This window comes from Rhinichthys klamathensis, unplaced genomic scaffold (genome assembly GCF_029890125.1).
Source record: "Rhinichthys klamathensis goyatoka isolate OS25496 unplaced genomic scaffold, OSU_Roscu_1.1 h1tg000721l_1, whole genome shotgun sequence".
Taxonomy (NCBI): Eukaryota; Metazoa; Chordata; class Actinopteri; order Cypriniformes; family Leuciscidae; genus Rhinichthys; species Rhinichthys klamathensis.
In genome coordinates, this window is record NW_026607136.1 from 180,067 (window position 1) to 195,359 (window position 15,293).

General features: G+C 37.5%; 1 protein-coding gene across 1 annotated transcript; it reads right to left on the bottom strand.

Moving 5' to 3' along the window:
* Positions 1–118: 118 nt before the first annotated feature.
* On the bottom strand, positions 119–12,795 carry fads6 (fatty acid desaturase 6). The gene is made up of 6 exons (XM_056242312.1): positions 12,461–12,795; positions 10,598–10,764; positions 9,067–9,247; positions 4,824–5,008; positions 3,072–3,251; positions 119–823 (listed from the first exon to the last, which is right to left on the bottom strand). The coding sequence occupies exons 1-6, from the start codon at positions 12,669–12,671 to the stop codon at positions 674–676; spliced, it is 1,074 nt and encodes a 357-aa protein (XP_056098287.1). The 5' UTR covers positions 12,672–12,795; the 3' UTR covers positions 119–673.
* Between the last annotated feature and the right edge of the window lie 2,498 nt (positions 12,796–15,293).

Below are 15,293 nucleotides of genomic sequence, written 5' to 3' on the forward strand. Positions count from 1 at the left end.
CTGTTGGGGTCAAAGGTCGTGTGTGCTGAGAGCTGTTGGGGTCAAAGGTCGTGTGTGCTGAGAGCTGTTGGGGTCAAAGGTCGTGTGTGCTGAGAGCTGTTGGGGTCAAAGGTCGTGTGTGCTGAGAGCAGCAGTGCAGTATTATCACCGATCTGATGTCATCGCATAAGGCAATGATCTTTACATTCAGTAATGTCATTAAGCTAAGCGTTGTCTTAAGGAAATCCTGCTGTCTTAATATGTTTATACGAAAGCATCTTTTTTAAACGATGCTGCGAGTGACATCAACATGGAATCAAAACTGATCCCATTTTTCTTCCTTATTGCTCATTCCTGATCTTTTCATGATTCATCAGTGCACATTATTCTAAACCCACACATGTTTGTCTTCATAATTCTTCACCAAAGTTTGATGCACATCTAAAATTACTTTCCATTTCTGCATTCAAGTCTCAACCTACATGTTCTTTTCTTCTTGAATACCCTGTTTAACTCATAAATATGCCACATTATGGAAGTAAAATGGGTTGCGAGACGTTGACTTCAGTTCTAATGCACCAGTTAAATGTGTATATGATTTGGAAGCATTTGGAAACGCATGACGCTTGTCCATCATGTCAGTGTCCATGTTCTGTTCTCTCCTCCTCTTCATCCTCTCCCTCGTCTCCCTCGGTCACTGCACTCCCACGAGGTCAGTGATGGGTGGAGCGAACACCATCAGCTCCTGATACTTGTGGAAGAAGAGACGCAGACGGGACACGTACCCGTCCTCCTGATACGGCAGCTTCTTCTCCTTCAGAAACTGAGACACGATGGGCTTCACCTGAGCCAGAACACACACACACACACACACACACACACACACACACACACACATTACATTTACTTATTAAATTTAATCCTTTTTGTGAAAGGTTTTCTTTATTTGTTTATGCTAATTTTATGCTAAACTTGAATGTAAATAGTTAACTATATATAAATATATATATATAAAGTATGTGTTATTAACATGTTAATGTAATATATTTTGTTATTGTTACGGCGCTGATTCCCTGCACTCTCAGTCCTGTGCTCTCTCTCCTGAATACTAAGTGTCTCATACTCCTGCTTAGTAGGGATTGTTACGCTCTGATTGCATTACACCTGTTCTGTATGAGCTCTGGTCCCTAAGCACTCGGCACCCTGTGCGAAGTATTGTCTCACCCCGTGTTTCATGTCCGAGCGCTCTCTAGTTTTCCTGATTGTCTGTGTTCTGAACCTAGCCTATTGCGACTGCGCAACTGGGGTATAGGTTGCCAGGTTGAGATGACAAATGTTGAAATTGTATATGATGTGTGGATTGTGTGTAGGGGTGTAACGGTTCAGTACATTCTCGATACAGCAAAAATAAAGAAATGCCAGAGAAATTTTAATTCAAATGTTTTCTTCACTGGATCTCTTGGCGCTGTGTAGTAATGGTGCGTTCACGTGCTATGGAAAATATGATATTTTCCACTTGTGAACTGGTATTTACCAGTGTGTTGCATTCAAGTGCTTTTGTTGTCGTAATGTGGTAAAAAGATGGAGATCCAGACCTGTTATTTAGCTAAAACTATTTTAGATTGCTTAAGTCATCTGCTACAGCAAGAAAATGATTTATCAAAACTCAAACGGTAAATAATATGCTGTATATTTTCTAGATCATGAATAGTACATATTTTTACCATTCACAACTCTTGCGTTGCTCTCCGCCATTTTGAAAAGGTCAAAGGTAATCTCATCTCGGCAACTCGTGCATCAAAATATTCTACGAGCAGCCCAGTGGAAAATACCACGTGTGGGGGTGTTCATGTGCATTTTCCATGTCGGCTTTAGGTATTTACCATAATTACCATAGCACGTGAACGCACCATAACAGTGTCGCTTGATCAAGATCGGCTCGCGCTGCACAGATGTTGCTGGTCCGAAATGATAAACGGTCCGTGAAGCACAATATAATGAGTAGCGCAGTTTCGTTCCTCTTTCAATACGTTTGCCATTTGATGTTGTGCAACGTTGTGGTGATCGCGCCAGCGCGGATTTTGTCGGCAGGAAAAATGGTCCAAGGAATCGTTCGGTTTGTATGCGTACCGAACCGGAAGCCTCGTACCGAAACGGTTCAATATGATTACATGTTCCGTTACACCCCTAATTGTGTGAATATAATGCATTTAATACAAGATCTGGCAACTGGTCAACATAAGACAAACACATTGGTCCGATTATTCATAAAGGAGTTTGGGCCATGCAAATTATGGGAGTTTCCCGGGAGAAATAACAAACCGGGAGGGGTCCGGGACTGGGAGATAGGGCTAAAAACGGGAGAAACCCCGGAAAAACGGAAGTGTTGACAGGTATGCCTTACAAGCATATCTGCCCTGAGTTATCGTTCTTCTGAAACGCTTTATGTTCGCTTGAGACTGCTTATTAAATTGTTGCAAATGGATCTGCCTCACATGTCTGATTCGTCACAGTTAATTAAATTATTCCTTTTTGTGAATTGTATTGTGACTTTGTTTGTGCTGCATTTTAATTTAATGTAAATATTAAATTAAATTGTTAAATAAATTTATCCTTACATTAAATCGTTTACATTTATTTGCCATATTATCCTAATCTAATAGTTTTTCCCTTTTAATTAATCTTGTTTGATTACTGTTACTTCATTAATTTTTTCCTTTTTGTGAATTGTATTATTACTGTATTTGTTTATGCTGCATCTTAATTTAACTTAATCATTTAATCTAATTAAAATATTCCATACAAAAAATATTACAGTAAAAATATTAAACTTTACATTAATTAAATAATTTCAATTATATTAATAGATTAATAATTACATCTTATTTAATTATTAATTCAATTATTTTATTTTATTAAAATGCAGCATAAAATAAAAACAGTAAACAATACTGAAATAATTCAATAATATAAGCAATAATTAAAATAATTTTAGTATTATTTTAAATGACAATTTTTATAAACACTGGGCTCCACGTCAGTATATAAGTTGAGGCATGCATGTGTGTGTTTGTGTGTGTGTGAACGCACACCTTCAGGCACATGTTGTCGGACAGGAATGGGAAGAGGTGATGCTCGACGTGGCAGCTGATGAGGGAATGGCCGAAGGTCCAGTCCAGCACTGGGTTTCGGGGAAGGTTCAGGACCCCGTGGGTCATCTGGTAGATCCGCTTGGGACGGCTAGTGGCAGAAAACATTGACAGTCCGATGTGCTGCGAAAGTAGAGACACGGAGAGCAACTTAATGAGGTCAAAACTGCAACTACAACATTATAACAATAGCACGACCCTTTTAGCGATTCAGTGTTTAGCTTTAGTGTGTGTGTGATGTTTGAAGGGGCTACGGGCGCCACTGACGCCACAGGGGCCCAAACTAGACAAAACAGACACCAGAACACAAGACAATAGCACATGAAGGCATTTATCACACACACACACTGTAACACACAGCATGCTGCACCACTACGAACCAGCAACAACCATCTCACACACATCGAGGTCTCAGATCTGACGGCAGCTCTTTAAAAAATACCTCAGAGGATCAGCGTAACACAGAAGTACATTATGCCTTTGCTCTGCCTGGGAAAATCATGCGTGAATTTACAAATGAACCCTGTGAGCCTCCGCAAGCATGCAGGAGAGGGGAACAAAGCTGCATTGAGCGGGTCTCGGGGGAAAGGATGGAGAGACACACAAAGAGAGGGATGGATGCAGACTTTAGCTGAATACTCAGATTACTGTTATGAGAGAGAGAGAGAGAGAGAGAGAGAGAGAGAGAGAGAGAGAGAGAGAGAGAGAGAGAGAGAGTAATGTAGTGCTGGAGTGTTACTGTACTGAGAGAGACTTTCTGCTGCTAGTGGCTCATGTGATGCTGACCACAACCATACTAGAATTGCTGTCATTTTTGTATCACTAGTATGCATAAACAATATATATTTTCTAAAAATGAGTGGTAACAATATATTTTCTGAAGATAAGTAGTATAAATGTACTACACTGAGCAAGCACAGACAATAGCATGCAAAAACAACTATATTTTTTATATTTTCTGAAGACAGTGTAAAAAAATATAATATAATTTATATTTTCTAAACATGCAAAAACAACTATTTTTATATTTTGTGAAGGTAAGTAGTGTAAATATTTTAATTTATATTTTCTGAGCATGCATAAACAACTATAGCATGCAAATATATAATTTATGCAACATATATATTTCTGAAGATAAGTGGAATAAATGTAATTTATATTTTCTGAGCATGCAAAAACAACTATATATTTTATATTTTTCTGAAGATAAGTAGCGTAAATAATGTAATTTATTCTTTCTGAGCATGCATAAACAACTGTAGCATGCAAAACCTACTATATTTTTATATTTTTGTGAAAATTAATAAGTGGTATAATTTAATTTATATTTTCTAAACATGAAAAACAATTATATTTTTATATTTTCTGAAGATAAGTAATGAATAATTTAATTGATATTTTCTGAGCATGCAAAAACAACTATAGCATGCAAAAACAGCTTTTCTGAAGATAAGCGGGGGGAAATAATTTAATTAAAATATTGAAGATTAGCGGTGCTTATCTGTTTGGAGTCATGATGCTGGGATGCTGTGGGTGGTTGTTAGGGTGTTGCTATAGGGCTGTTTTATTGTCAGTCAGATAAAACTGTAAGTCAGATCATTGAACTCCTGCATTTGAGCAATCGTGCAGGTCGAGTTTCAGTGCTTTACGTTAGCGGGTTTGTTGACGAATGAGTTTTTTGCACGTATATCTCACCTGAAATATGTTGACGTGTATGTACGGCAGGGAGAACATGGCTCTACACAGAAGCATGACCAGCAGAGCAGAGCTGCACGACAGCCCTGACACACACCTGAGCAGGTAATACTGGGAGAAAAACCCCACACACACACACACCACGGTGCGCATGATCTGGAGCGGAGACTGACCCTTCAGCTGACCTGAAACACAAACACATGCACTCACTCACACAAGCACAGAAGAGCTCAAATGGAAACATATGTAAATGTAACGCAGCTCAGAGTTGTCCATCACTCTCATAATAAAGGTACAAAAGCTGTCACTGGGGTGGGACCCTTTCAAAAGGTTCCAGTATGTATCATTTAGGTACTAATATGTGCACTCGATTGGATCGACAAATGCCTTGATCGCGGTTCTCTGTTCCTCTTTTAAAATGAATGCGCTGTCTACATCTTCTATAACAGACGCGATTGGCTGAATCTACACATCTCAGTTCTCCAGCGGCGGCCATCTTTGTTGTAAACGAACTCAACCCAAGCGCTCTTTGGTGACGTGATGATTACGTTACTGTTGATCATCTGTCCATCATCGTATAAAGCCCGCCCTGACAATCTGATTGGTCCGAATAGCTTTGGTTCGGCCATACTTGCTTCACAACAGATCAAGTCCAGACCGAACTTCCCATCCTCAAATGTTGTGGGCGGGGCTAAGTTTGACTGGCATCCAGGCTAACCAATAGGTACCTTTGGGTTATTAATATGCACTCTTTAGGTACAAAGGTGTACCTTTTGAAAGGGTACCGCCCCAGTGACAGCTTTTGTACCTTTATTCTGAGACTGAATAGCAAAAAAGTAATTTTCTGTCCTCACTGAGAGTAAAAATACTATGGAAGCTTGTTTCCGCCACTGAATAAAAAAAATAAAAAAATAATTGCGACTTTTTATCTCACAATTGCGAGATATGAAGGCAGAATTGTGAGATATAAACTCGCAATTGCGAGATATAAAGTCGCAATTCTGAGAAATAGTCGCAATTGCCGCAACAGACTTTTTATCTCACAATTGCGAGTTTATATCTCGAAATTCTGACATCTTTTCTCAGAATTGTGAGCAATTGCGAGTTATTACAAAGACTAACTTTTTTCCCCTCAGAATAGTTTATATCTCACAATTCTGACTTTATATCACGCATTTCTGACTTTATAACACGCAATTCTGACTTTATAACCTGCAAATGCGACTTTATATCAATGAATTCTGACTTTATATCTCGCAATTCTGACTTTATATCTCGCAATTGCGACTTTATATCAATCAATTCTGACTTTATATCTCGCAATTCTGACTTTATATCTTGCAATTGCGACTTTATATCACGCAATTCTGACTTTATAACACGCAATTCTGACTTTATAACACGCAATTCTGACTTTATAACACGCAATTCTGACTTTATTTCAAGCAATTCTGACTTTATAACACGCAATTCTGACTTTATAACACGCAATTCTGACTTTATAACACGCAATTGCGACTTTATATCACGCAATTCTGACTTTATATCTCGCAATTCTGACTTTATAACACGCAATTCTGACTTTATATCTCGCAATTCTGACTTTATATCTCGCAATTCTGACTTTATAACACGCAATTCTGACTTTATAACACGCAATTCTGACTTTATATCACGCAATTCTGACTTTATATCTCGCAATTCTGACTTTATATCTCGCAATTCTGACTTTATAACACGCAATTCTGACTTTATAACACGCAATTCTGACTTTATAACACGCAATTGCGACTTTATATCACGCAATTCTGACTTTATATCACGCAATTCTGACTTTATATCTCGCAATTCTGACTTTATATCTCGCAATTGCGACTTTATATCACGCAATTCTGACTTTATATCTCGCAATTCTGACTTTATAACACGCAATTCTGACTTTATATCTCGCAATTCTGACTTTATATCTCGCAATTCTGACTTTATAACACGCAATGAATTCTGACTTTATAACACGCAATTCTGACTTTATATCTCGCAATTCTGACTTTATAACACGCAATGAATTCTGACTTTATAACACGCAATTCTGACTTTATAACACGCAATTCTGACTTTATATCACGCAATTCTGAGTTTATAACACGCAATTCTGACTTTATATCTCGCAATTCTGACTTTATAACACGCAATTCTGACTTTATAACACGCAATTCTGACTTTATTTCACGCAATTCTGACTTTATAACACGCAATTCTGACTTTATAACACGCAATTCTGACTTTATAACACGCAATTCTGACTTTATATCACGCAATTCTGACTTTATATCTCGCAATTCTGACTTTATATCTCGCAATTGCGACTTTATATCACGCAATTCTGACTTTATATCTCGCAATTCTGACTTTATAACACGCAATTCTGACTTTATATCTCGCAATTCTGACTTTATATCTCGCAATTCTGACTTTATAACACGCAATTCTGACTTTATAACACGCAATTCTGACTTTATATCACGCAATTCTGACTTTATATCTCGCAATTCTGACTTTATATCTCGCAATTCTGACTTTATAACACGCAATTCTGACTTTATAACACGCAATTCTGACTTTATATCACGCAATTCTGACTTTATATCTCGCAATTCTGACTTTATAACACGCAATTCTGACTTTATATCTCGCAATTCTGACTTTATAACACGCAATTCTGACTTTATATCTCGCAATTCTGACTTTATAACACGCAATTCTGACTTTATAACACGCAATTCTGACTTTATTTCACGCAATTCTGACTTTATAACACGCAATTCTGACTTTATAACACGCAATTCTGACTTTATAACACGCAATTCTGACTTTATATCACGCAATTCTGACTTTATATCTCGCAATTCTGACTTTATATCTCGCAATTGCGACTTTATATCACGCAATTCTGACTTTATATCTCGCAATTCTGACTTTATATCTCGCAATTGCGACTTTATATCAATCAATTCTGACTTTATATCTCGTAATTCTGACTTTATATCTTGCAATTGCGACTTTATATCACGCAATTCTGACTTTATAACACGCAATTCTGACTTTATAACATGCAATTCTGACTTTATTTCACGCAATTCTGACTTTATAACACGCAATTCTGACTTTATATCACGCAATTCTGACTTTATAACACGCAATTGCGACTTTATATCAATCAATTCTGACTTTATATCACGCAATTCTGACTTTATATCACGCAATTCTGACTTTATATCTCGCAATTCTGACTTTATATCACGCAATTCTGACTTTATAACACGCAATTGATACTTTATATCACGCAATTCTGACTTTATATCTCGCAATTCTGACTTTATATCACGCAATTCTGACTTTATATCAATCAATTCTGACTTTATATCTCACAATTGCGACTTTATATCACGCAATTCTGACTTTATATCACGCAATTCTGACTTTATATCTCGCAATTCTGACTTTATATCTCGCAATTCTGACTTTATATCTCGCAATTCTGACTTTATATCACGCAATTCTGACTTTATAACACGCAATTGATACTTTATATCACGCAATTCTGACTTTATATCTCGCAATTCTGACTTTATATCAATCAATTCTGACTTTATATCAATCAATTCTGACTTTATATCACGCAATTGCGACTTTATATCACGCAATTCTGACTTTATATCACGCAATTCTGACTTTATATCTCGCAATTCTGACTTTATATCACGCAATTCTGACTTTATATCACGCAATTCTGACATTATATCACGCAATTCTGACTTTATAACACGCAATTGCGACTTTACATCAATCAATTCTGACTTTACATCTCGCAATTCTGACTTTATAACATGCAATTGCGACTTTATATCACGCAATTCTGACTTTATATCTCGCAATTCTGACTTTATATCATGCAATTCTGACTTTATAACTTGCAATTGCGACTTTATATCACGCAATTCTGACTTTATTTCTCAGAATTGCGTGATATAAAGTTAGAATTGTGAGATAAAAAGTCGCAATTACCTTTTTTATTTTTCATTCTGTGGCGCAAACAAGCTTCCATAAAATACAGCAAAATCACTGCTCGTCAGAACGTTTCTGATGTTTAAAGGAGGAGTTCTCCACAAAATGTCAAGTCAGACATAATTTAGGAGCACATAAGATTGATCTCTCCTCATCATAACTGATGGACTGTACTCACCGACGGCGACGACAGGTGTGATGATGGGGATGGCCAGCGGAGCGATGAACAGGTACACGGATCGAGGAAGGAAAGGCATTTTCCACGTGCTGGAGTCTCCCAGGCCGATCACGTTAGTGTGAGCGTGATGCATCTTCACATGAGCCTGAACACCCGCCCGCGCCGAGAACGAGCCGCACACCTGAGGGAACATTTCATTTCATTGTTATATTATATATTTTTAATAACAAATAAGCTAATTAAATATCTTTAATTTAACATTAAGTTAATATCATTTAATATTTATATTGAATTAAAATTTTACATTAAATAATAATATAATAATGCAAATATTTAATTTATATTAAATGTTAATTTCACTCAAACTGTTGTGCTAACATAATCTGCAATGATCATTTGCAGAACAAAATATAAAATGTATTATTTTCACCAGTTGAATTTTGTCCCACATCATGTGTGTGTACAGTCTGTTACCATGATCAGCATTATGACTCTTTTACATTCTTGAGACGAATCTAAATCCTGTTAATCTCAAAGTTAATTCATGAAGAATTAATCAGTGAAATTCTTTCCACTCTTATGCAGTTTTCATGTTGCAGAGAATGAGCTGCACTACATTTTGAAAAATGGAAATGAAAAAGCACTGTGGGAGTATCATGATTCAGTGATAATATTAAACTGTATTTTTCAGATAATACCGTATCATGGTGCTTTGCAAGGATATATTTCCCTATATTCACTATGTTGATTGATTTAATTTCTCCAGCAAACTCATTGTAAAAATGTCATAATCATTTGTTTACAAACATGTATTCATTACTTCAATGAGCTCATTGTTTCTGCCTTAAATTATTACATTGTTTAAATTAATATATTTTTAGCTATATATGTACATTTCTGAAATACATAACTTAGACAGTTTCCTCTGATAACAGATCACTGTAAATTGTAATGTGGACTCATGCATTTTCTTAGCCTGGGAAAACCCAGACAACTTCCGGCAAATTTAGATTTGCTCTGAAAGTTAGTCTGGCAAAGAGCTCATTCAAGCTCATTTCCAATCCGTCGAAATCATGGCACCAATCAGAAGCGTTGGGGTGGGCTTTACACGATGACGACAGCGCTGGGGTTTTGAAGCAGATTTTGTAGCCTACATTACAAAGATGGATGCCGCCGTCGAACATCACTCGTTCCAATCAGCTATCGCGTCTGTTTTAAGCCATTTGAACGTTTCCTTTTTGTTAAAAACCGAGCAAAGAACAACACTCGGAGATGTGTCTCCGCCGCTCTGCATGCGTCATCTCCTTCATCGCTCTGATTGGGTTTAGGTCTATCCGCGACGTCCGTTGGTGACGCCCCTCTGGAAATGATTTGTCTATGACGCTTTGCCAGACCATAACTCACTTACAACTGAGAATAGTCTGGTTTTAACCATGCAGGCTAGCATTTTCTGTAAAGCTGCTTTGAAACGATGTGTGTTGTGAAAAGCGCTATACAAATAAATGTGAATTGAATATATATTGGATCTCACTTCGATGAAGAAGACGGCCCAGAAGTGCGCCCAGGCCGGAGACTCGCTGAGCGCCCCGTGACTGGCCAGATGTGTCCCTTTAACAGTGATGACAGCGTGAGCAACAGCCATCATCAGCAAACCCAACAGGAAACACATCATCTGAGACGAACCCAACAACACGAACCCTGCAAACACAAGAACAGTATCAGCAGCGTTCGACTCATGCCAAAGATATGAGCATCGACACCTGCATGCGGTTATGAAGATATGACACATAAATCATGTGCCATTTGATGTTAGGTTAAATGCATATCAATGCTATTCATCTATCAACAAGCAACTATTATGTATAATAAACATATATTGATATTAACACATTTTTGGCAACACTTTACAATAGCGATCCATTTACACTCTAATTTTTTTTTGTGTATTTGGATATTAATCATTTACTAATATTAGTTAATATTAACATGATTACTAAATGCTATATTTTAAGGTAATTTCAACATTCACTAATCCATTTTTAGTTTGTTCCAAGTTTCTGTTTACAATAGTTAATGCACTTTGAACTAACACGAATAAACCAACAGATTTTATTAACTAACACTATCAAAGATTAACAAATGCTGTAAGAAATATATTGATCTTAGCTAATGCATTAATAAATGAGACCTTAAAGGGATACCACATTTCTTCGTAAAGTGTGCGTAGTTTAGGCCGTTTTAAAATATTGTTTGTGTCATATTTCATTTTTGCTTTGCTTTGTTTGTTCTGTAAATAATTTTCTCCATCCAGATCATTTTGTCGAGACGCACTGCCACCCTGGAGGAAGAAACGCTGCTGAATCTCAAAGGATGCCGAAATGATTCAGTTTGATCTTTTAATCTCGTAATGAAGCAGTTTAACCGCAGGAGCCGGAGTCGTGCCATCGGTTTCTCCCTGAAAGACGAGTCACTGTGAAGGAAACTGGATCTTCCCTATGGGAGAGAGGACTCAAACCCAACCGGTCGCCATGACGACGACCCCACAGGAGCCGTAAACCGTAGCCAATGTCTGAAAGGTTTAAAGCTTTATGGATCCAAAGTGAACGCACCTTTGGCACAAAACTGAAGCATTATAGACTTCTGCTGAGTTTCTGTGTCATTTTTAAGCCGAAGTTAACCCAATAACCATCTGACACACTGTCACACCCTGGGACTGCACACTAAACAATTAATTTGAATTGCACATTATTCAAAACACTCCCTGTTATAACATTACACACCTTCATACTCTCAAACAGGCTTTTTATACACAAAGTTACGTGTTATGATACACCCATAATATAAAACACACACTTTAATGTGTGAATGTCAAAAAACATTTCCAAAACAAAACAAAAATATTTTAAAATACTTATTTCAAAAATTATATTTGTAATACATAAACAAATAAATATAAGTTATAACAATAAGTTATGACAACATGTGTTTCCACATGGCTTTAACTCATCAAAATAAGCTAAGCAATCTTCTAATTTTTTTAAGTTATGCAAGATTCAACTCTTTTTTAAATTTAAGTTGAAATGACTTAAACATCCAAGCTGATTGTACTTAAAAAAATAATAATTGCATTGTGACATTTTTATCCACTTAAATCTTATTTCTCACTAAATAATTATAAATTAAAATCACCAAACAAACAATACAAATAGGTTACTACTTTACTATTTAAACAATATCACAGTCATTAGATTTTGTAGCATCACTCACAGCAATGAGCATTTAAATGGGAAATGCGGTTAATTGTTATTGAATGACACAATGCACTTCAAAATAACGCTAGTTTGAGTATGTTTGAGTACGAGATTCGCCAGGAGTGTCTTGTGTTTCTCTTTACCTGCAGGTAAACTGATGAAGGCTGCGGTCAGGATGGTGCAGTCGACCCCCCTCCTCTCCCACCAGCTGCTCGCGCGCACACTCTCCTGCACGAGCCGCGCCAGCTCCATCATCAGCGTCTCGCGCTCCGCGTCCGCGCACTCATCATCATCCCGGGCCGCGGGGCCGCGCAGGCCGCCGCTCTCGCTCCTCTTCTCGGGGATGTTCTTCATGATCGCGCTAGTGCTCGGACTCAGAGACGCATGGCTCGCGTACCCGCTTACCGTCCCGTCCCGTCCCGTCCGCGAAACAAGGTAGTGAGGGACTTTACTGCTGACTGCGCTAGAAAAGACCCCCCCCCTCCTTTCCTCTCTCTCTCTCTCTCTCTCTTCCTCTCTCTCTCGTTCCCACGGTGATGCCTTTGGCAGGAGTGTCCTCAGGGCTGCAAGAAAACAAGAACACACAAGAACAACACACACACACACACACACACACACACACACTAAAGCACTGGCGCGCGCACGCACGCGCACACACACACACACACACACACACACACACACACACACACACACACACACACACACACACACACACACACACACACACACACACACACACACACACACACACACACACACACACACACACACAATGTTTAACGGGAACTCTCCTTTGACATAGCCTAATTGTTTTTTATACTAAACTGTATATTCTCTCCCTTACACTTACCCTACCCATCACAGAACACTTTCTGCATTTTTACATTTTAATTATGTATGATTTATACTCTATTTCCCTCATGGGGATTACAAAAAAGGACATATAAAGTCTAAATTTACTGGTAGGCCTATTACTTTCCTTGTGGGGATGTAAAGTAGGGAATATCAGGTACTGTATACACACACGTAAGTTTTATAGGACATAATAATTTTTATACTGTACAAACTGTATATATTATTTCCCCTAAAACTACCTTTCACAGATTCCTATGCATTTTTAAATTTTCAAAAAACATAATTTAGTTTGATTTATAAGCTGTTTTCCTCTTATGGACTAAAATGTTCCCACAAGGACAGATTTCTGGTATTATCCATGAGGGGACGTTGTGTCCTGAACACACAGATAACACTCCTCATACAGCTATAGAATAAACTCTCTCTTATCTGTGGACTCGCTCATGTATTTACAAACCCTGTTCTCCCTCCTCTCTCTCTTTTACTTTACTTGGCAGAAGACAAAAGAAAGGTTGAAGCAAAAGAATAGAGGGTCAGAGCGAAAAGAAAGAAAGAAAAAGAAAAGCAGGAAGGATGTGAGCGATTCTATACAGTACACTGAACACAAACAATGTTAAAATACAAACAAACATCAATAACTCAAACACAGGTCAGTTCACAATGGTAATAATGACAAGTTTATTTAATTAACATTGTAACACAACTATCCACAATTTGTCACTGAACATATTGGCATTTGGCTTCCCTGAAAATTAGTCTGGTTCATATTTCTTTTGATTTTATAGGCTGAAATATGACCTGGAATAGTCAGAGACAATCATGAAATAATTATATTTCGAGTATCATAAAAAATGCAAGACTTCAAAAGATGGGAGGAAAGAGTACAAGCAAAAACAAAACAATCATGAAACATAATGCAAAACAAATGAATGTCTTGCTTTAAATCCCTCATCCTCTTATTTTGCAAAGATAGAAGTTGCTTTTTTTATGTTTTATGAATTACTTGCACAGACATTTTTGTATTAAACATTTTACATTTACAATTTACAACCCAAAATAATGTGAATACTTACACAAGAATGGGTTTAGAAAACATTAACACAGAAATTTGTTCTGCTCGTGTTTTGTGAATGAGTTACCATGTAAAAGCGAGAAAAACACACAGGAACAAATAAAGCATTACATTTGCATCGAACATACTACCATAAATGTGAGTCGGGACAGCAGTGTGTAGCTATAGGTGTGCATGTACAGATGGAGATGGAGTGTGTTTGTATAGACAGATAAAGTAACAAGAGTTATATCAGCTTTCAGCATGTCAGTCTCAAACCTGCTGCACACACACACACACCCATAAATGAGCAGATAGCAGAGGAACACAGTATCCAGAACAAACATGTCACCCACTGAGCCAGAAGCTTTGACTGCGCTCGATCAATGGCAAACACAGAACCGAAACAGTACATCTATGAAACTGTACAAACATCACATGGCCAAGGAAGAGATTTCTCACACACACACACACACACACACACACACACACACACACACACACACACACACACACACACACACACACACACACACACACACACACACACACACACACACACACACACACACACACACACACACACACACACACACACACACACACACACACACACACACACACACACACACACACACACACACACACACACACACACACACACACACACACACACACACATCTCTCAGATGGAGTCAGTATAGTATGCAATCATTATCATCCTCAGAATGCTGTAAATTTCCCATGAGTCAAACTGCAATGTGTTTTGGCTGGACATCGATGCTGTCCAAAGCTCCATGTACAGTATGTATGCACAACTAAACATAATCCCAAATATAAAAAAAAAAACATTGAATGCATATGAATTCAGTTCCAAAGTGCAAAAATGATATAATGTTTGCATATACAAGTCAAGTTTGGACACATCTGACCTGGATGTATGATCTTAAAGACTTTTTGATCGAAAAGTTTATTAGTTTTCCACTGAGGTACATTAAATTAATAAAAAACTATTTAACATAATCTGGGAAAATGTGGGAAACTAAAGACCTGATATATAGATTTGT

Excerpts from the sequence above, each read along its gene's own strand:
- fads6 (XM_056242312.1), bottom strand. The coding sequence starts at position 12,671 with ATGAAGAACATCCCCGAGAAGAGGAGCGAGAGCGGCGGCCTGCGCGGC. Across the intron at positions 9,248-10,597 it reads GGGCCGTCTTCTTCATCGAA|GTGTGCGGCTCGTTCTCGGC; the intron begins GTGAGATCCAAT and ends ATGTTCCCTCAG. Across the intron at positions 5,009-9,066 it reads CACACCTGTCGTCGCCGTCG|GTCAGCTGAAGGGTCAGTCT; the intron begins GTGAGTACAGTC and ends TTTGTGTTTCAG.